The sequence below is a fragment of the Triticum aestivum genome, chromosome 6B, assembly GCF_018294505.1.
Source record: "Triticum aestivum cultivar Chinese Spring chromosome 6B, IWGSC CS RefSeq v2.1, whole genome shotgun sequence".
In the NCBI taxonomy this organism is placed as follows: domain Eukaryota; kingdom Viridiplantae; phylum Streptophyta; class Magnoliopsida; order Poales; family Poaceae; genus Triticum; species Triticum aestivum.
The window spans coordinates 187,685,555-187,707,055 of NC_057810.1; the positions used below are offsets into that span (position 1 = coordinate 187,685,555).

General features: G+C 43.2%; 1 protein-coding gene across 1 annotated transcript; it reads left to right on the forward strand.

Moving 5' to 3' along the window:
* Window positions 1-4,205: 4,205 nt before the first annotated feature.
* On the forward strand, window positions 4,206-5,083 carry LOC123133917 (auxin-responsive protein SAUR71-like). The gene has a single exon (XM_044553299.1). The coding sequence runs from the start codon at window positions 4,320-4,322 to the stop codon at window positions 4,671-4,673; it is 354 nt and encodes a 117-aa protein (XP_044409234.1). The 5' UTR covers window positions 4,206-4,319; the 3' UTR covers window positions 4,674-5,083.
* The last annotated feature ends 16,418 nt before the right edge of the window (window positions 5,084-21,501 follow it).

Sequence of the window (21,501 nt, forward strand, 5' to 3'; positions counted from 1 at the left end):
AAGAGTGATCCAGGAATGGATCACAGGACAGCGGTCAAACTTATCCTTAGTAACTAGTGGACTAAGGAATTTTCTCGATGATGGAGGTGGTAAAAGAGTTCGTCGTAAAGGGTTACGCCAATGCAAACTTTGACACTAATCCGGATTATTCTGAGTAGTAAACCAGATTCATATAGTAGAACAATTATTTGGAATAGTTCCAAATAGAGCGTGGTAGCTGCATCTAGGAGATGACATAGAGATTTGCAAAACACACACGAATCTGAAAGGTTCAGATCCGTTGACTAATAACCTCTCTCACAAGCGAGATATGATCAAACCCCATGGGTGTCGATTCATTACAATCACATAGTGATGTGAACTAGATTATTGACTCTAGTGCAAGTGGGAGAATGTTGGAAATATGCCCTAGAGGCAATAATAAAATGGTTATTATTGTATTTCCTTGTTCATGATAATTGTCTATTATTCATGCAATAATTGTATTGACCGGAAACCGCAGTACATGTGTGAATACATAGACCACAACATGTCCCTAGTGAGCCTCTAGTTGACTAGCTCGTTGATTAACAAATGGTCATAGTTTCCTGACCATGGACATTGGATGTCATTGATAACGGGATCACATCATTAGGAGAATAATGTGATGGACAAGACCCAATCCTAAGCCTAGCACAAGATCATGTAGTTCGTATGCTAAAGCTTTTCTAAATGTCAAGTATCTTTTCCTTAGACCATGAGATTGTGCAACTTCCGGACACCGCAGGAATGCTTTGGGTGTACCAAACGTCACAACGTAACTGGGTGGTAATAAGGTTGCACTACGGGTATCTCCGAAAGTGTCTCTTGGGTTGGCACGAATCGAGACTGGGATTTGTCACTCTTTGTGACGGAGAGGTATCTCTGGGCCCACTCGATAGGACATCATCATAATGTGCACAATGTGATAAAGGAGTTGATCACGGGATGATGTGTTATGGAACGAGTAAAGAGACTTGCCGATAACTATATTGAACAAGGTATCGAGATACCGACGATCGAATCTCGGGCAAGTACTATACCGGTAGACAAAGGGAATTGAATACGGGATTGATTGAATCCTCAACATCGTGGTTCATCCGATGAGATCATCGTGGAACATGTGGGAGCCAACATGGGTATCCAGATCCCGCTGTTGGTTACTGACCAGAGAGTTGTCTCGGTCATGTCTGTGTGTCTCCCGAACCCGTAGGGTCTACACACTTAAGGTTCGGTGACGCTAGGGTTGTAGAGATATTAGTATGCGGTAACCCGAAAGTTGTTCGGAGTCCCAGATGTGATCCCGAATGTCACGAGGTGTTCTGGAATGGTCCGGAGGTAAAGATTTCTATATAGGAAGTCTAGTTTCGGCCATCGGGAAAGTTTTGGGGTCACGGATAGTGTACCGGGACCACCGGAAGGGTCCCGGGGGTCCATCGGGTAGGGCCACCTATCCCGGAGGGCCACATGGGCTGAAGTGGGAAGGGAACCAGCCCCTGGTGGGCTGGTGCGCCCCCCTTGGGCCTCCCCCTGCGCCTAGGGTTGGAAACCCTAGGGGTGGGGGGCGCCCCACTTGTCTTGGGGGGCAAGTTTCCCCCCTTTGCTGCCGCCCCCCTTGGAGATTGGATCTCCTAGGGCCGGTGCCCCCCTTGGGGCCCTATATATAGTGGGGGGGGAGGGAGGGCAGCCGCACCCTAGCCCCTGGCGCCTCCCTCTCCCTCCCATGACACCTCTCCCTCTCGCTGAGCTTGGCAAAGCCCTGCAGAGATCGCCGCTGCTTCCACTATCACGCCGTCGTGCTGCTAGATCTCCATCAACCTCTCCTTCCCCTTGCTGGATCAAGAAGGAGGAGACGTCTTCCCAACCGTACGTGTGTTGAACGCGGAGGTGCCGTCTTTTCGGCGCTAGGATCATCGGTGATTAGGATCACGACGAGTACGACTCCATCAACCCCGTTCTCTTGAACGCTTCCGCTTAAAGACCTACAAGGGTATGTAGATGCACTCTCCTCTCTCTCGTCGCTAGTCTCTCCATAGATAGATCTTGATGACTCGTAGGCAAATTTTGAATTTCTGCTATGTTCCCCAACACTAGCACCCGAGGGCTGATCCACGCGCCCGCCTACGATGATGATGTATACAAGTACCCATACTAGCATCATGACCAATCAACCAAAATCTTCGGCCCAAAATCGATGGAGGGGAAGGGTATTTGGTTGAAACTCAGACCCCCCCCCCACCCCTCTCTTCATCTCTTCCCGAAGTCTTCTTATGCGAATTACCATTTTCCATGTTAAGTTGATTACACTAGTGTTAGACATCCAAACATTCTACCAACCCTCTCAAATCAAAGTCAAAACGAGACAAAAGGTTATAATTAGGATGTTAGTGTGCCATTAAAGACTTTGGTATTGCACTTTTGCGTAGAAATTCTAGGTCCTCCTCTGATTCACAGGACAAGGAAAATGAAGGATTGCAATGACCCACCCATTTGGTGAGAATGTCAGCATGGTGGACTCCAACATAATTCAAGAACATGGTAATTTTCATGTCTTTGAATAAGTCACATAAGAAAAATGCAAATAGAGTTTATAGAAATAAATGATGCAAGAGACTATGAAGATATATACTATAGATGTTGCATTGAATTACTCACCGGAGACGCGTAGAATTTGAGTTAATGTTAGGTCTCGTACAATATTCTTATCAATGAAATATATTCCATAGAATTATTCACTTATTTATGAGGATATGCTACATTAATTAAGAACACTCAATTTTTTCGACATTTTACGGTCCAAAAACATCCCTCAAATTATAGCAGGTGTGTGCACAGCAATATGGAAGAGTGTAGTATACATCAACTGTACTGTGTAGGTATAAGTGTCTACGTCTATATCGTTTTAGAAAAACAAAAATGTAGCTTTTCCTGTTAAAAATAGGACGCCGATAACGCCCACATGTGTGGGTGTTAAGGGGTCTGCCCATACATTTTGTATGGTGTTTAAGGATCAGCCCACACGCCTACGTGTGGGCAAAACAAGTAATGCCCACACGTCTCTTTTTTTCCTTGCGATTCCTCTCACATGCCTACGTGTGGGCAAAATAGATAACGCCCACACGTCAGTACGTCATGCCTCCTACTTTATGGTCCCGCACGTCTCACGTGACAGTCACCACGCGTCCCTGCAGTTGTCATTGTCTGGTCCCTCTTCCATGTTCATTTAACTGCAGTTGCCATGTCGCTGAACTACGGTTGCCATGTCGGACAACTACAGTTGCCATGGTTGCTCAACTGCAGTTGTCATGTATGTTCTGGTCTACTGCAGTTGCCATGATTTCAAAACTTTAGGAGTTGCCACCTACTAACACTAGGCAGTTGCCATATAGCACTACAAAAAAGGCATGGCAAAAAAACATGTTCGGGTAAAAGAGAGAGTTGCGATGTGCTCACAAGCACGCTAGGGCAGTTGCTATGTAAAAAAAAGAGTTGCCATGTAAAGGAGAAAGCACATGTCAACTCGGGTAACAGAGAGTTGCCATCCGCTTACAAGCAAAGATAGGGCAGTTGCCATGTACCTTGAAGAAACGCATGGCAACTAACAGCTTTGGGTGTGGGCTTACGTGCACGCTAGGGCAGTTGGCAGTTACCATCTACCATGGAAAAGTACATGGCAACTCGGGTAACAGAGAGTTGACATCTGCTTACAAACAAACCTAGGGCAGTTGCCATGTACCCTGCAGAAGCACATGGCAACTGACAATTTTGGGTGTGGGCGAGGAGACGGGCGTGTGGGTGAAGTGATAAGCGCCCACACCAGCCTCTCTGCATGCGTGAAAACTGGTGTGTGGGCGACTTGCTAAACACCCACACACCAGTCCTGTGTGTGGTGAAAAAAAGACGTGTGGGCGACTGGACGAATGCCCACACACGATCCCAGTCCTACGTGTCATAAAAAATCTGCTAGAACGCGCCAGGATTCGTGCAGAAGTGGTTGGATGAGAATCCATGCGTGTGAGCGAGTTGCCAGACGCCCACACGTGTGGGCGTTAATATTTCCGTAAAAATATATTGCACCAAGGAATAAAAGTTCCCTGCAAAAAAAAAGGTAGAAATGGCAGAAAAGTGACAACGAGCCCCCTACGCCTCTATAAAGTATAGGACGGACCGCAGCACCCCCCACCCAGTACCACTCCGTCCACTGCAAACAAACTCTCGCCTTGACCCCTGCGCGCTCCCTCCCTCCGTCCCCAGCCAGGACCCCAGCTTTTCTCCTCCTCCCCGCCGCCGCCTCCGGCGCCATGAAGCGCCTCTTCAGACGCCTCTCCCGCGTCGCCGCGGCCGACTCCTCCTCCGCGGCCGCCGCCACGGCGTACCGGCAGCTCCGCGCGCCGAAGCAGGCGTCCACGACCGGCGGCGCCAAGGTGCCGCAGGGGCACGTGCCGGTGTGCGTCGGCGAGGAGGGCGGGCCCGTGGAGCGGTTCGCCGTGCGCGCGGACCTGCTGGGCCGGCCGGCCTTCGCGGCGCTGCTCCTGCGCGCCGCCCAGGAGTACGGGTACGGCCACCCCGGCGCGCTCCGCATCCCCTGCCCGGTCGCCGACTTCCGCCGCCTCCTCGTCCGCCTCTCCGACGACCCCTACGCCGACGAGTGCTAGGCGCCGGCGCACCTTCTCGGCCTGCCGCTGGAGAACTCTGCCCCCCATTCGCCCCCCTTCTGACAGATTTACCCCCGGGCACTGGGCAGACTTGCAATGTACATACAGTGGCAGGCCGAAGAAGAGTCGCCGGAGCGAGGGTTAGGATAGGGATTACCTAGCTTCGTAGTAACTTTTTTTTATTACTGCTGAGCATGAGCTGAATGGGAAGAACTGTGGGTGTTCCTTTTTCACCCCCTCTAGTTCTAGGAATTTCAGTGTGTGTGTGTGCGTGCGTGTGTGAGGGAGAGAGAGAGGGAGGTGGTAGTATGCGTTTGTGCTAGGGATTTTGAGGTTTCAGTGTTAACCATATGAAATCCTGAGGCTATCATGCCATATTTTTACTGAGCTAGTAATATCTTTTAGCACTACACATTGGTCTCCCTGCTTCTCTCTACATGTTTCAGTTCATATCAGAGATCCTCTGGTTCATATGAGATCTGTTTGGAATGCATGAATTCCTCGAAAGTTTTACGGTCATTTTACAGAAGGTAGTTCAGTTATTTGAAATCGACGCGGGCCTTCGCGTTTGAAACATTGTTATCCTCTGGTTCATTTCACTGAATTGCATCGCGTTTACGGGTGCAAGCTGTGATGGGCAACTGGGCAAGCGATGCCATGTTGGTGGTCCGGGCAAAGATAGCAAAGGGTGCTGGTTTCAAGCAGGATATGTGCCGAATAAATGAGAGGATACTGCAGATATCAACTTTTATTAACTCCAAGACAAGCGTTCAAGCAGTACATTTAGAGCATTTGCACAGCTGATCTGGTGTAAAAGTGAGAACATCTTCAGCCAGACTAAAGATTCAAGAAAATGTTGCAGCTGGATATGAACTGCCGTCTCACTGGCTTGTCACAGGCTGTTCAGGAAAATTTGGCTAACATCTTCAGCAGTGTTCTTAGAAGTACATTGCCATTTGCAGGGAAACTGAGTGAGGTTTTGGTTTGGTTTTCAGTTGATATCTGAGTTCGGAACGCAGCGGTTTCAAGTGAAGTTTGCGGACATTTTACTGAAGACAGTCCAGATCCTTATAAATCGACACCGAGTTTCCGCTTGGGAGCATTATGCATTATACATTGGTGCAAGCTTGTGAATGCAACCGATATGTTAGTGGCCCGGGCAAAGATAGCAAGGATATTCTGAATAAAGCAGAATCTGCCAAAGAAAATCAGACCGGCTCTCTGAACAACTGTAGAAACGCATTTCTATGAACATCCAGACAAGATATGATTGGAGCATTTGTACATGTGATCTGCTGTAAGAATAAGAATATCTCCAGCCAGGCTAAATATTCTGAAACACTGCATCCTGAATCTGCACTGCACTCTCCCGTTTCTGACTTTGCCTGTAAAAGAGTGCTCATCAAATTTTGGTTGTCATCTTTACAGCAATTACAAACCAAACCTAAAATTCAGAAAATTGCAGCCTGAATATGAATCGCAGTCTCACTGGCCTGTTGCAGGTTGTTCGCAAAATTTGGCTAGTATCTTCAGCAGTGTTCTTATCAAGTACTCCCCCGGTTCACAAATATAAGATGGTATAAGTTTTTTCTGAAATCGGATTTATATAGACACATTTTAGTGTGTTTGTTCACTCCACTCAGTTTAGTCCCTACGTATTCTGAAACCGAGGGAGTACATTGCAATTGTAGAAAAAAAAATGAGTTAGGGCTTGGTTTGGTTTTCAGTTGATATCCGAGTTCGGAAGACAGCAATTTCATGTGAACTTTGCGGGCATTTTACTGAAGATGGTTCAGATCCTTTAAAATCGACACCGAATTCCCGCGTCGGAACATTAGTACTGCATTGCATTTAGGGAGATGATGAGTTAACAGAGGTGCAAAGCTTGTGAATGCAAGCGATGTGGGTGGTCCGGGCAAAGATAGCAAGGATGCCGATTAAAGTGGAATCTGCCAAATAAAGTTACACCGGCTCTGTGATCAACTGTAGGAATCCATTTCTCTAAACATCCAGACAAGATACAACTGGCTGTGCAGATGATCTGGTGCAAGAGTAAGGATATTTCCAGCCAGGCTAAGAATTTCTGAAACACTGCATCCTGCATCCGCACTGCACTCTCCACTCCCGACTTTGCCTGTAACAGACTGCTCAATCGAATTTTGGTTATCAGCTTCAACAAGAGCTGCTCTCATGAAGCACATTGCGCCTCCATACACCGAGCATTTTCCTTCTTATTTCTCTTTTATATAAAGAAGAAGCCCAAGGCAAGGTTTTGCAGTGGAGTAACATGTTGGCGTGTTGGAGATATATATGGGTACGACAGGGACAGGGGAAGAAGGAAGGATCCTGCAGCAATTGCAGTCTTGGCTTGGAACAACACTGGACTGATCGCCGGGCTGTCATGAGACGGACGGTTTGGTTTGGCGCAGCTGAAAATAGGAGGAGTCGACAGTGACGCCGCAATGGTTGGTTGCTTCAGCACTCATGTTTTGGTTGCGTCGTCGAGCTATAAAACATCAGCGTCAAAAATCCCTCTGAAGCAAAGGCGACTGTACGATCGATCGCCGGGAAATTTCGCGGAAGAGCGGGCCGGCTTGTGTGTTTTGCTCTAGGAAAGCTAAGCCTGTAGTAGAATCTGTTTCTCGTAGCTTTGTTATGAATTGTAGTAGTGCTTGAACTGGTTGACCGAGGGAATAGTGTAGTGTTCCTAATTTCATTCAGTACGCAGGGCAGGTTTCCCTGAAATTTCGGATGTATTGCATCGCCATTGGAACATGGGAATAATGCAGAAAAAATGCATGGCTTGAGAAATGTGGACTACGCATGGATTATCGGAGTATATACAACTGAAGAAGCAGGCACATGTGCAGAGATATTGACGGGTACAGTGCCGTTGACAGCTTCAGGAAGATGGAAGATTCAGAAGCAGCATCCCAACTTCCATCCTACTACCTGCACTTTAACGAACTACTAATCTTTCATCAATCAGCATTATTATAAATCATCGCCGCCATGACTTGGTCATCTCATCCCAATGATTGTGACGGAACCAATGTCGAAGGAACCGTGCCTGAATCTCCTGCCCGACCAAACTAAGCATCCCATGCAAACATAAAGTAGCAAGCAGGTCTCTCTCTCAAAAAAAAAAAAGTAGCAAGCAGGTGTGCATTTTCCAGGATTGGGCAGGCGAGTAGCAGATATATAATCAATGCCATGCTCATACATACTCCCTCCGTCCTAAGTGTACTTCTAACTTTTGTCCTAGGTCAAAGTTTTAAAACTTTGACCAACTTTATAGGGAAAATTATTAGCATTTATGACACTAAATTAATATCACTAGATCTATTTTGAAATGTACTTTCATAATATATCAATTTGATGTCATATATGTTATCACTCTTTTATATATAGTTGGTCAAAATTTCAAAACTTTGACTTAAGACAAAAGCTAGAAGTACACTTATTCGCGGACGGAGGGAGTATATAACGAATATCGCACGATGCAAGGACAGGAGCAATTCATTTTCCTTTCACTCAACTTGATAAAATGTGAAGAAAAGGTCTGCAAGCTCACATGGCCAGCACCACCCCAGCAGCATGTTTCCATCCTCCAACTGCAAGATCGCAAATGCAACTGCCGGGAAATAGAAAACCTTACCTGCAGCGGCGCCTGAGAGGGACGAGACGGTTAATGGCACTATTCTACTACCAGCTCAAACTTTTCTCGTTGCGATCATGTGTGTGTCTTGCACTATGCAGTGATGGTGTGGTGGCGTGGTGCAGTGCGCTGCGGGGTGGTGGTGGCCGCATTCAAGCGCGCCCATGCGGTCAAAGTGCCCGAGACGGGCAGACCACATGACGGTCGCAGGCAGGCAGGCTGCTGCTGCCGCCTCCTGTGTCGATCATTTCCAACGTACGTACGGCGTCGGGCGCGGCGCGGGGCGTCACGTGGCCTGGTAGATGGGGTCTGGAGACGACACGTCGGGGGGTCGCGTGGTGCGGCGGCCGGGCGTTCCGCTGCCGGAGACTGCGTGGCCTGGTGGACGGAGGCATGGAGCCGCTGGGTGGATTTGGTTTCCGTTGTTGCCTCGTGCAGTGCTCGCCAGAGGAGAAGGGAATCCAGAGGAGAAGTGCCCCGGACGGCGTAGGGGTAGGGCAAAGCAATGTGAAGGAACAACCTGTTCGACTTGAAGCGCGATTACGTCGAGAACGTATCTGGTGTGGTGCACCAGATACTTTATTGGGGCGAAAGCAAATGTGTGTGGGACCAACGTATGAGGGAGAGCCAGGCTTACAAAATTATACTATATAATACAGTTAAGTTTTTTTAAATACAATTAAGTTTCAACAAAGAAACTTGTCAAAAAATTGTGGTTAAGTTTGAAAGTCAAATAATAATAATAATAATAATAATAATAATAATAATAATAATAATAATAATAATAATAATAATCGGTGTTGATCTTGTGTACAACATCTTGTCAAAAACAAATCGTTGGTCAAGGAAAACTGAATTCAGACATAAAACATATATGACCATGTTTGGGTTTGAAAAAAGAATAATAAAATAATGATGAGAGAGAACCCCACGTACAAAAAGATGAACGGAAAGAAAATGATGTATTGTGGGTTGATTTCAACACAGTATCGATCCGTCTTGCAAATGTTTCACCAATCTATCTTCCAGCCTCCTCTCATCCTTCATATTCATATCGAAGGGCTCAGATATCACTGGTGCATCCGCTACACCAATTGGACCGGCACTGTATTCTCGGAGGGAGGAAGCCTGGATTGTCGAGCAACTCCTTCTGATTTTAATTTTTGAGCAAATGCAACTCCTTCAGCTTTTATTTTTTAGCAAATGCAACTCCTTCAGCTAGGCAAACACACATAGGCGCTAGCGCGGCCCGGTCCACGAGGTGTATGACCGTACGTGACTTGGGTTTCGACTGTCGTGATCTGTTTTTCCTCCTGCAACACTGCAGCGACCGATTTTCTCAGTAGCAACACTGTACCATCTACCGCTAAAAAACATTGTACCGTCTAGTTTTCTCTGTAGCAACACTATAACTAACATTTTTTGAAACCGTGAACAATTTTTTTCATTTGTGATCAAAATTTGAAACGAGAAATATTTTTTGAAATACTGAACCGTTTTTCATAAACATGAATATTTTTTAAAATTCTTGATTTCGGTACAAGTGAACATTTGTTGAATTGGTGAGAAAGTTTTGTAAACATTAACTTTTTTCGTTCTGAACAATTTTTGAAGAATGAGAACAGTTTTCGAAATTCCAAAACATTTCCTAAATCTGCGAGGAAAAATTGTATACATTTTTGTAACTATTTTGAACAATTTTCAAAAATAACTGAACTTTTTTACAAAAGGCAGACATTTTCCAAATTTATATTTGTTTTGAAACACAGGAGCATTTTGAAATTTTGAACAATTTTTTAAAAAGATGTAGACATTTTGAAATTTCTAAACATTTTTTTTCCAAAACAGGAACTTAAAAAAAAGAAAATTAGCGTCAAAAAGGATAAATAGAATAAAAAGGGAAAATAAAAAATAAAAAGGAAAACCAGTAAAGATATAAGTAAAAGAAAAAAAATCCAATTCAGGGACTTTTGAGATGGTTCAAACAACCGGTAGGCTTTCACTGTGCAATATGCTCGAAAGTGCGCCAGCTCGTCTCTCACGCCTGTCTAAGATCCTGTGTGAAGCCCCGACAATTGGATGTAGTGAGTGTCCAATAGGGAAATCGGTCCAATTTAAAGGAATTTAAATTCCAAATATGCTATATGTCGCCAGTTACTAACATTATTGTAGGAATCACTTGCAGGTTATGACGAGAGGCCTTGTCTATTAGCAGCGGGAGCACTCACGCACATGAATCGACAACCGAAGTTATCTCTTGCGCCGGACCAAAATCAGAGGCGGCCTCATTTGTGGATCTTTTGGTCCGCTTTCCATAAGCTTATGGGAAATTTTATGCGGTTTTGGGAAGGCTTTTCACCGGTTATTGCGATTTCTCTCAGTTCTATTTTTCATTTGTATATTTTATAATTCATGAACATTTTTCTAAGTTTGTGACTTTTCAAATTTTGTAAACTTTTAAAAATCCATGAATATTTAATTTTTTTTGAATTCATGAGTTTTTTCATATCGTGAATTATTTATTGAATTCACAACATTTTTTGAATTCATGAACATTTAATTAATCAAGAACAATAGTTAAAATTACGATTTTTTAATTTGTGAACATTTTCTTAAATTGATGGATTTTTTCGAGTTTATTGAATATATTGTCAAAATCATGAACAGTTTTTAAATTCTAGTTCATGATTTTTTCCCGAAATTCCCGAATATTTTCAAATACATTGACTTAAAAAAAGTGGTGAACATGTTTCAAGTTCATGAACATTTTTTATATTCTTGAATATCTCAATATGTAAGTTAAACATACCAAAATACAAGTGAATATATATGTACACTTGTGTTGCATGGAAGTTCCTATTGGATGCTCATTGCGTCCAACATTGATGCGAAGTATAAGCCCAGGACAGATCATGCCGCCGGCCCTTTGCACATACGACCCGCGTTGATACTGTAGTGAAGGCACTGTAGCAACCTGGAACACTGAAGCACATGGTTTTCTATATAATTTTTCAAATGTGAATATTTTTGAAATTTCAAATAGTTTTCATAAACGCGTATTTTTTTGGAAAAAGTGATATTTTCAGAAATGCGAACACTTTTTCCAAATTTCAAACATCTTCTGATAAAACAAACATGTTTTTAGAGAGCAAGACCATTTTTTATAAAAGTTTTCTTGAAAATTTATGATTTTTTTATTTTTTTAAAACATGAACCTTTTGAATTTTTAAAATATTTGTTGAAATCATGGATAATTTTTTAAATCCTACAGATTTTTTGAAATATGTACGCAGCCTTTTGAATATTTTAAATTTAATAAAAAGGAAAGATAAAGAAAGGGAGAAAACCAGTAAAGAAAAAACAAAAAAAAAAGGAAATAAGACTAGCCAGTAACCTTCTAGAAAGTTCTCAAAACTCGTAAAAACCATACTAGAAGCTTCCAAAATAGGAACCACACCTTTATGTGTAGCGCTAAAATGAGCCGGCCCAGTTTGCTCTTGCTCATTGCTCTCTTGTGTGAAACTCTGACATTTTGACGCAGTGAGCATCCATTAGGATTTGCCAAGTGCGCTTGCTCGCTAGTGCTCGCTCGGTCAGGTCCATATAAATGTGAGGGATGCGGGACGTGAGCGAATAAGAGCAATGTGTGTTGAGTGCTCGCTACGAGCAACACACAACAACGCCCTTTCTATGCAGGTTTAGTGAGAGGCTATATGAGAAGAATAATGTACGAGCTTCCTATCCATTGAAGAAGAAGACAGACTTAAACTTTAAGACTCGAACTTGCCACTTTATTATTAGTAGTAAGATAGGTTGCTTGAGCCAATCCTTAAATCGTGGTAGGAAAAGGCATAAAAGTGAACCCACCCGACTATAGGGAAGAAGTTCAGAACTTCAAAATAATCAAAGAGTGGTCGGAAGTTTGAAGATAGTTTTTTATAGCATCATGTGTTCAAAGTATATCACATACTCCCTCAATTCCAATGAATAATGTGTGCCTGCATTCCCAAATCCAACTTTGACCATAAATTTGACCAACTAAATATGGATTATATCCGATAAAATCATACCATTGAATTTATATAGGAAATCTTGCTATGTCGAGACCACTTGGCGTACAAGTTGAAGCATTCAATGTACTTGGATAAATAACATGCTTGTATATTTTTCAAAATTGTTGGGACATAATCCGGATACTTCTCACACCGAATAAAGTGGAGGTCATCTTTGTCATGGACGCGAACATAGGTGTGCAATGGTATAGTAGCTGAAAGAATCATCTTCAGTGTTTCGATCCAGTAGTTTGGCATCTTGAGCATAATCCACCATTCATCTTCAAAATACCAAAGGCTCTCTGTATGCAACTGTGCTGGGGGGGGGGGGGTTGTATCTTGTTGAACCTCTCCTTAGGAGTACTTGAAGGTGCACCTTGTAAGTGCATCTAGTGCCCTTTAGTGATTTTGGTGTATTGAAGACTTATAGGTTAATGGACTAATGCGTTTGTGAGTGTACACAAGTCTATAAGTCTATGAGGAGTTTGATATTTACAGGAAAAGTCGACCCCTAAAAATTAATATCTTCGACTGAAGACTTTGATATTTCTGAAGACTTTCATGAAGACTTTGAAAGTGAAGATATTGGTGTATCCGTGAAGACTTGATATTCATGCGAGGAATATGAAGTTTGAAGACTTTCGTTTTCATAGTTCTGTTTTTCTCTTTCTTTAGTCATAGGAAACACCGTACTGTTAAAGGGGGTCGAGGAAATACTAAGGAAAAATTTTCATGTGATGCTCAACTCAAAATCCTACACCTACCAAACTCTTCGAGTGAAGCCTTTGGAAATCTCATACAGTTCAGTCAATTTCTTCAGTGACAGAGACGAAGTTCTTCTGGTCGCTGAGGAATTTGTTCTGACTGAGGAGTTAGGAATTCGCCAGTGCGGATTGCGTACACAGTGAGGAACATGATAGCCCTGAGGAATTTGATAGTCAAATTTCCGACCGTTGCTGTGCTGCGCGCCAGCTGTCCCAAAATATCTTATCCACCTAACGGTCATATCAGACAAGGGCATTTATGTCTTTTCATGTCGGGCTGCTCCCTAGGCTATTAATAGCCGCCCCCTACAACCACTAGCTGGTTGGCTGCTCCGAGAGAAACTGACACTTGTCATTTGAGAGCAACCCATCCTGTGAGGACTTTGAGCGAAAATCATCGAGTGAGGAAAAACCCAAACCCAGACACCTACAAACCCCAAACTGATTGAGCATCACTGAAGAGATTGATCCTGCGTGGATCCGACTCTTGTTACCTTTGAAGACTGTGCTTCTTCCAGACGGTTAGGCGTCATGGTCTAGAGCATCCAAGAGGAATTGTGGATCGCCGAGTGACTGAGTCTGTGAAGGTTTGGAAGTCGCCTGAAGACTTACCACGAGTGATTGGACGAGATCTGTGTGATCTTAGTTCAAGGAGAATACAGTGAGGACTTGGTGTCCTGAGCTGCGTGCTCAGCGACTGGGTGTCTGGGACTGCGTGTCCTTGAGTTTAAATACCCAGCCGCTCCAACCAGATGTACAACTGAGACAACAGTTGGAACTGGTCAAACAAATCATTATCTTCATCAACCTTACTGGTTCTATTTCCTCAACTCTTTCATTTTCTCATTATTGTGTTGAGTGATTGTTCATATCTGTGTTTGAAGACATTGACTGAAGACTTTCTCAATTTCCTCAGTTCTATTTCTTCAGTCTGTGTGTCTTCATCTTGTGATATCCTGTGCTTACGCTTTTTGTACTCTGTGCCTATCTTCATTTCATCATGATGACTATGTCTGTATCCTGTTATACTTACTTCTGAGTACTTATTCCGCTGCTAGTAGTTCTTCACTAAGGAATTTCCTCACCGGAAAATTTCTCAGTGAAGAATTCATAAAAATTGCCTATTCACCCCCCTCTAGTCGATATAACGCACTTTCAATTGGTATCAGAGCAAGGTACTCCTTTGTTCTGTGTGATTTTGTTTTAACCACCTGGAGTTCTAGTTATGTCGACCGCAGGTATGATCAAGGTCACCGCTGGGTGTCCTACCTTCGATGGCACGGACTACCCCTACTGGAAGAATAAGATGCGAATGCATCTTGAAGCAATTGATAATGATCTCTGGTACGTTGTGGAAAGTGGTGTTCCCTTAGTCACAACTTCTCTGAATGCTGCTGATGTGAAGAGATTCAAGCAACTCGATTCTCAAGCGAAGAATATCATATGTGGCCATCTGAGTAAAGGACAGTATGGTAGAGTGAGTGCTTTGGAAACTGCTAAGCTTATCTGGGATAGGCTCTCCAAAGTAAACGAAGGAGTCTCAACTCAACGTGACTCTCGTGTTGACGTTCTTCGCAATCTCTTCAACCGCTTCAAAAGACTCGACAATGAAAATGTTCAGCAAACCTTCGATCGCCTCACTGACATCTTAAATGAGCTTCAAGCACTTGGCGCCACTGACATCACCGACCATGAGGTGGTGAAGAAATTGCTGATATCACTAGATTCCTCATTTGATACTCTGGCACTGATGATTCAAGAGCGAGCTGATTACAAGTCACTAGATCCCGCTGATATCCTCGAGAGGCTAAATACTCATGAGTTCCAGCTTGCTGAAAAGAGAGATCTCTATGGTTCAAGCTATGGCAAAACACGTGCCCTGAAGGCCAAGGCTGTGTCTGAATCTGAATGTGAAGACTCTGGTAGTAGCCTCGGTGATCCTAAAGAATTGAGCCAGGAGCTAGCACTGCTCGTGAAGAAGTTCCAGAAGTTCTCAAGACGTGGTCGCTTTGGAAAATCCTCAAGAAGCAGTGATTCCTCATCAAGTGACTATAAGAGAAGACTTTGCCACAAATGCAAGAAACCTGGTCACTATATTCAGGATTGTCCTCAATGAGAAAAGGAATTAAAGAATAAGAAATACAAGGATTACAGTTCTGATGACGCTAAGAAGAAGAAGAAATCTTCAAAATCTTCATCATCAAAATCCTCGAAGTCTTCATCTCACAAAAAGAGTAGCTCCAAGAAGGCTCGGGCATTCATTGGCAAGGAAATGGACTCTGAAGCTGAATCCGAGGAACATGAAGAAGAGGAGGCATCTGAGGAGTCAGAGTCTGGTGTGGCTAGTCTGGCTCTCGCTACTGCTTTCATCAGTAAGTCTATCTTCATCTCTGAAGAAATTGACCACACCAACAAGGCTGACGAAGACAATGATGACTACGCTCCCACCTATTGCTTCATGGCAAAAGGTGCCAAGGTAACAAAATACCCCTCCTCTGAATCTAGTGAGGATGAATCTGATGAAAATCTTAAGCCCAGTTACTCTAAACTTGCTAAGATTGCTATGAAATAACAAAAGGCTATTGAAAAACTTCAAAACATGCTAGACAAAAGTGATGATATGTTGGGTGATGAAATGGACCACACTAAAGACTTAACTGAAAATCTTCAGAGACTTCAGTCTAAGTTTGACAATCTTCAAAGTCATCATAACACTCTCTTATCTGATCACGAGAAGCTTTCTTATGAATTTCTTCAAAGAAAGAAAGATCTTGAGAAGCTAAGAGTGAGTTATGAAGATCTTCAGAAGGATCGCGATTCATTACTTGGTCAACAAATCAACGCTACTCAAGAAGAATTTGTTCCTCCATGCTTAAAGTGCATTGAACGTGAATCTGCTAATTCTTCACCTGAATGTTCAAATGCTTCAACTGTTACAAATTCTTCACCTGCCTCTGCTATCACTAATTCCTCATCTGAGGACATTGCAAGTACTACTGATGATGCAGGGCTGAAGGAATTGTACACGACAGGCATGTACAAAAGCCTCAAAGGGCATCAAATTCTTTGTGATGTGCTCAAAAAGTAGATCCTCAACAGAAACCCTAGGAAAGAGGGTATTGCCTTTGAGAGGAAACTCAATGCTGATGGAACATATTGGAAGCCTGAGCAGTACCCCAAAACCTCATGGGTTGCTGCAAAGGGACCTCCAGTTGATCCATCTAACTTATCTGGCTTTACATGTGAATCTTCTCATTCTTCTGATGAGTCATTTGACTCCAACTATAAACTGTTCAAAAATCAGAATGGTGAAGTATTTGCTAGATATGTTGGAACTAACTGCAGGAACGGTTCCCCTATGAAGAAAATCTGGGTTCCCAAAAGTTATGTTGAAAGTCTTCAGGTGAATGTCCTCATGACACCACCTGTGAAGAACAAGAACCCCAGATCAAATTCTTCATATGGACCTAATTCTTCACATGGATCAAATCCAATGGATCAAAGTCCTCATATGATCATCATCGTGCTAACCCTCTGTTTCGCAGGGTAGAGCTAAGGGCTATGAATATGCGCATTATTCTTCAAATCATTATGTTCATAAGTCCTCGAAGAATTTCTCTGCTTATTCATATGCTTACCCTAACCCCTCTTATGTGAAACGAAATGGATTGGCCTCTATGCCACCTTTCTCATATGGTGCTCGCAGAGTGATGAACTCTTTGCCACCCCTTCAGATGTGGGTGGTGAAGAAAAAGAACTAATCTTTATGCAGGGTCAGGTCTCCAGACGTGCTTTAAACGTCTGAAGAATTTGCTGGAGGCCTGACAAAATGCCTGAAAGGACGCAGGCGAATCATGATGAAATGAACTTTCATTTCACACGTCCTCATACTGAAATATCTGTTTTACTGTTTGATGAAATTCATCTGATGAACTTGATATCATATTCTTCACTGATGAAGTATATGAGATCATAAGTTGCACTAATTCATCTGCAGGATGATCAGCCCAAAGTCAACGAGTGGGTTCTAGATAGTGGATGTACAAATCACATGACTGGTGACAAGAACCTATTGATGGATGCTCCCTTAACACCGTCACATCTGAAGCACATCATCTTCGCTGACAAAGGCAAAAGTCGGGTATTGGGTCTAGGTAAGGTTGCGATCTCAAAGGATCGACACATGGACAAAGTCATGCTTGTCGAGTCCTTAGGATACAACCTCATGTCTGTCTCAATGCTTTGTGATCTTGATATGGTTGTTGTCTTTGGAAGATATCAATGTGTTGTGATCATGGAAGCTGACTATTCCAAAGTCTTCGAAGGCTTTAGGAGAGGAGATATGTATATTGTTGATTTCTCTACAGGACCACAACCAGCAATGTGCTTACTTGCAAAAGCTTCAGAAGGCTGGCTATGGCATCGACGACTTGGTCATGCTGGCATGAGGAATCTGAACACGCTTGCGAAGAAGAAGCATGTCATTGGCATTGAGAATGTCAAATTCCTCAAGGATCACTTATGTGGAGCTTGTGAAGCTGGAAAGATGACCAAGGCCAAGCATCCAGCGAAGACTATCATGACCACTACTCGTCCATTTGAATTACTTCACATGGATCTCTTTGGTCCTAATCATTATTCTGCTGTTTCGAATGATGCATCTCTATATGGCTTTGTTATTGTTGATGACTATTCTCGTTACACATGGGTACACATTGTCACTTACAAACATGAAGTGCAGGAAATCTTCAAACGATTTTCCTCGAGGGCTTCAACCAACTTTGGTGTGAAGATCAAGCACATCAGAACTGACAATGGGACCGAGTTCAAGAATTCCGGTCTTGATGGCTATCTTGATGAACTTGGTATTACTCATGAGTTATCTGCTCCTTATACTCCTCAGCAGAATGGCGTCGTGGAGCGCAAGAACAGAACCCTCGCTGAAATGGCTCGCACTATGCTTGATGAATACAAAACGCCTCGTCGTTTTTGGATTGATGCAATTGATACTGCGTGCCACATCATCAATCGGGTATATCTTCACAAATTCTTCAAGAAGACTGCCTATGAACTCCTCACTGACAAGAAACCCAATGTGAGTTATTTCAAAGTCTTCGGTGCTAAATGTTGGATTAGAGATCCTCATCACAATGCTAAATTTGCACCGAAAGCACATGAAGGTTTTATGCTTGGTTACGGAAAGGACTCGCACACCTACAGAGTCTTCAACAACGTTCTTCACAAGGTTGTTGAAACTGTAGATGTGCGGTTCGATGAAACTAATGGCTCGCAAAGAGAGCACCTACCTTCTGTGATAGATGAACCAGAACCTGAGGATTCTATCAAGTTCAAGGCTACTGAGGATGTTATTCCTACCGAAGAATCTGTTGAAGAATTCATTCCAGAACGTGAAGAAAATCGAGCTGGTGCACCTGATGAAAATGCTGAAGAAAATGGTGCTGAAGAAAATGCTGATCAAATTCCTCAACGACAACCAGCTCATCCTCGCATTGCAAAAGAAGTGCAAGTTGAAAAGATCATCGATGACATTCAAGCGCCAGGTCCTCTCACACGCTCAAAAGCTTCACATTTATCTAACTTTTGTGGGCACTATGCTTTTGTCTCTATTACAGAGCCCACTAAGGTAGATGAAGCATTTCTGGAGCCTGAGTGGATTCAGGCCATGCAAGAAGAATTACATCAGTTCGAGCTCAACAATGTCTGGGAACTGGTCAAACGTCCAGATCCTCGCAAGCATAATATCATCGGCACAAAGTGGATCTACCGCAACAAGCAAGATGAAAATGGCCTTGTGGTGAGGAATAAGGCACGACTTGTAGCTCAAGGCTACACACAGGTTGAAGGAATTGATTTCGATGAAACTTTTGCACCTGTTGCTAGACTTGAGGCTATTCGCATATTACTTGCTTATGCTAACCATCATAATATTATCTTACAACAAATGGATGTGAAAAGTGCATTCCTCAATGGTAAGCTTGAGGAAGAAGTATATGTTGCTCAACCCCCAGGTTTTGAAGATCCAAAGAATCCTGACAAAGTCTTCAGACTTAACAAGGCCCTGTATGGCCTCAAGCAGGCCCCTTGGGCGTGGTATGACACTTTGAAGGAATTCTTCATGAAGAATGGCTTCACACCCGGTTCACTCGACCCTACTCTCTTTACTAAATCTTATGATGGTGAATTGTTTGTGTGCCAAATATACGTTGATGATATTATCTTTGGCTGTACTGACCAACGTTATAGTGATGAATTTGCTCATATGATGAGTGAAGAATATCAAATGTCTATGATGGGAGAGTTGAAATTCTTTTTAGGTCTTCAAATTCGTCAACAGCACAATGGTATATTCATATCTCAGGACAAATACCTCAAGGAAGTTCTGAGGAAATTCGGCATGCAAGACTGCAAAGGAGTCAAAATTCCTATGCCCACAAATGGCCATCTATGCACTGATGAAAATGGTATTGACTTCGATCACAAGGTATACCGCTCCATGATTGGCTCTTTATTGTACTTATGTGCATCTAGGCCAGATATAATGCTTAGTGTTTGCATGTGTGCCCGATTTCAAGCTGCACCGAAGGAATCACACCATAAGGCTGTGAAGCATATTCTTCGATATCTAGCTCACACACCAACACTAGGATTATGGTACCCCAAGGGCTCTACTTTTGATCTCATTGGATATTCTGACTCTGACTATGCTGGTGATCGTGTGGACCGCAAGTCAACATCTGGTACTTGTCATTTCCTCGGACGATCCTTGGTCTGTTGGTCCTCGAAGAAACAGAACTGCGTATCACTGTCTACTGCAGAGGCTGAGTACATTGCTGCTGGTTCTTGCTGTGCTCAACTGCTATGGATGAAGCAAACCCTCAAGGACTACGGCATCAACGTGAAGAATGTGCCTCTCCTCTGTGACAATGAGAGTGCCATCAAGATTGCTCACAACCCAGTTCAGCACTCGAAGACAAAGCACATACAGATTCGTCATCATTTTCTTCGTGATCATGTGTTGAAGGGCGACATCTCCATCGAGCACGTGAAGACTGAAGAACAGCTAGCAGATATCTTCACAAAGCCCTTGGATGAGAAGAGATTTAGCAAGTTGCGGTGTGAGCTAAATATCTTAGAATCTTCGAATGTTCTTTGAAAAAGGACACACATCCTGACACTTATGCAAAATTGATGACTTAGATGTGCAACACATGAAGAAACGTTTTTCTTCAATCAATGAAGAATAACACTCTAAGTGTGAAGAAATTAATGAAGAATTTGATTCTCAGAACCCTACGACAATTGTACGCGGTGTCTGAAATCATCATTCTTATACGGTGGGTCACGCCACCACCAAAGTTGAAAATCTTCATTTTGAAATTCCTCAGTTTTTGAAATTCTTCAGTTTTTCAAATTCTTCAACTTTGCAAAATCTTCACTGTTTCCGTCGTTTTTCTTCATTGACTATATATATATATATATATGAGTTTATGTCCTCTACAACATTCACTTATGGCTATTTCTTCAAGTTGCATTTTTCTGCTAAGTGAATGTGATCAGACCCTTCCCCCTCTATGCTATACTCAACCCAATCTATTCACAAATTCTTCATGTGCGTTCTATTTGAAACTCGTTCAAAATCTTCACTGTGTCTTTGACAGCTGAAGAATTTGCGAACAAAACTTTAAAATTAATTTTATCCAAAATTTTCGGTTTTACCGCTCAAACCGTTCCGGATCCCACGAAAGACTTATCTATTCACCCATGATCTAACACGATCTCCACTCCTCAGTACGTGGGTGACACATGTCAAGCGAAGGAGAAGGGTCAGGGGCAGATTCGTCCAAAATCTTCCGACGAACAGTTTTTCACCGCGTCTATAAATACCCCCTCATCCCTTTCTCACTTCCTTTACTCCGCTTGACCGCTCTCTCTCTCGCTCGAGCTCCTCAAACCCTAGAGCCGCTGCTACTCCATCGTCGCCGGTGAGGAAGAGCTTCACTGCCTTGACCTCGTCGCCGTCGTACTCGCGCCGACCACGGAAATCTTCACTCCGCCGCCGCCATAGCTGTCTTCCTCCGCCAAGTTAGGGCGTGGAAGATCTACACTGACGAACTTCACTGTTCTGCTTCTCAGTTCGTCATGTTCTTCACACAGGGTAATTAAAAGTTACATTTACTACCCCTTTTGATTCGAAATTTCTCAACAAAATCTTCAAAGGTGTTTTATTCTTCAAATCCTCACACATAAAAACACCTCACTAGTCATCTGTTCTTGATTCGTTTCTCTAAGCATCGTTTTTCTTCAAGATTCCTCAATTGTGTGGATCTTCGATC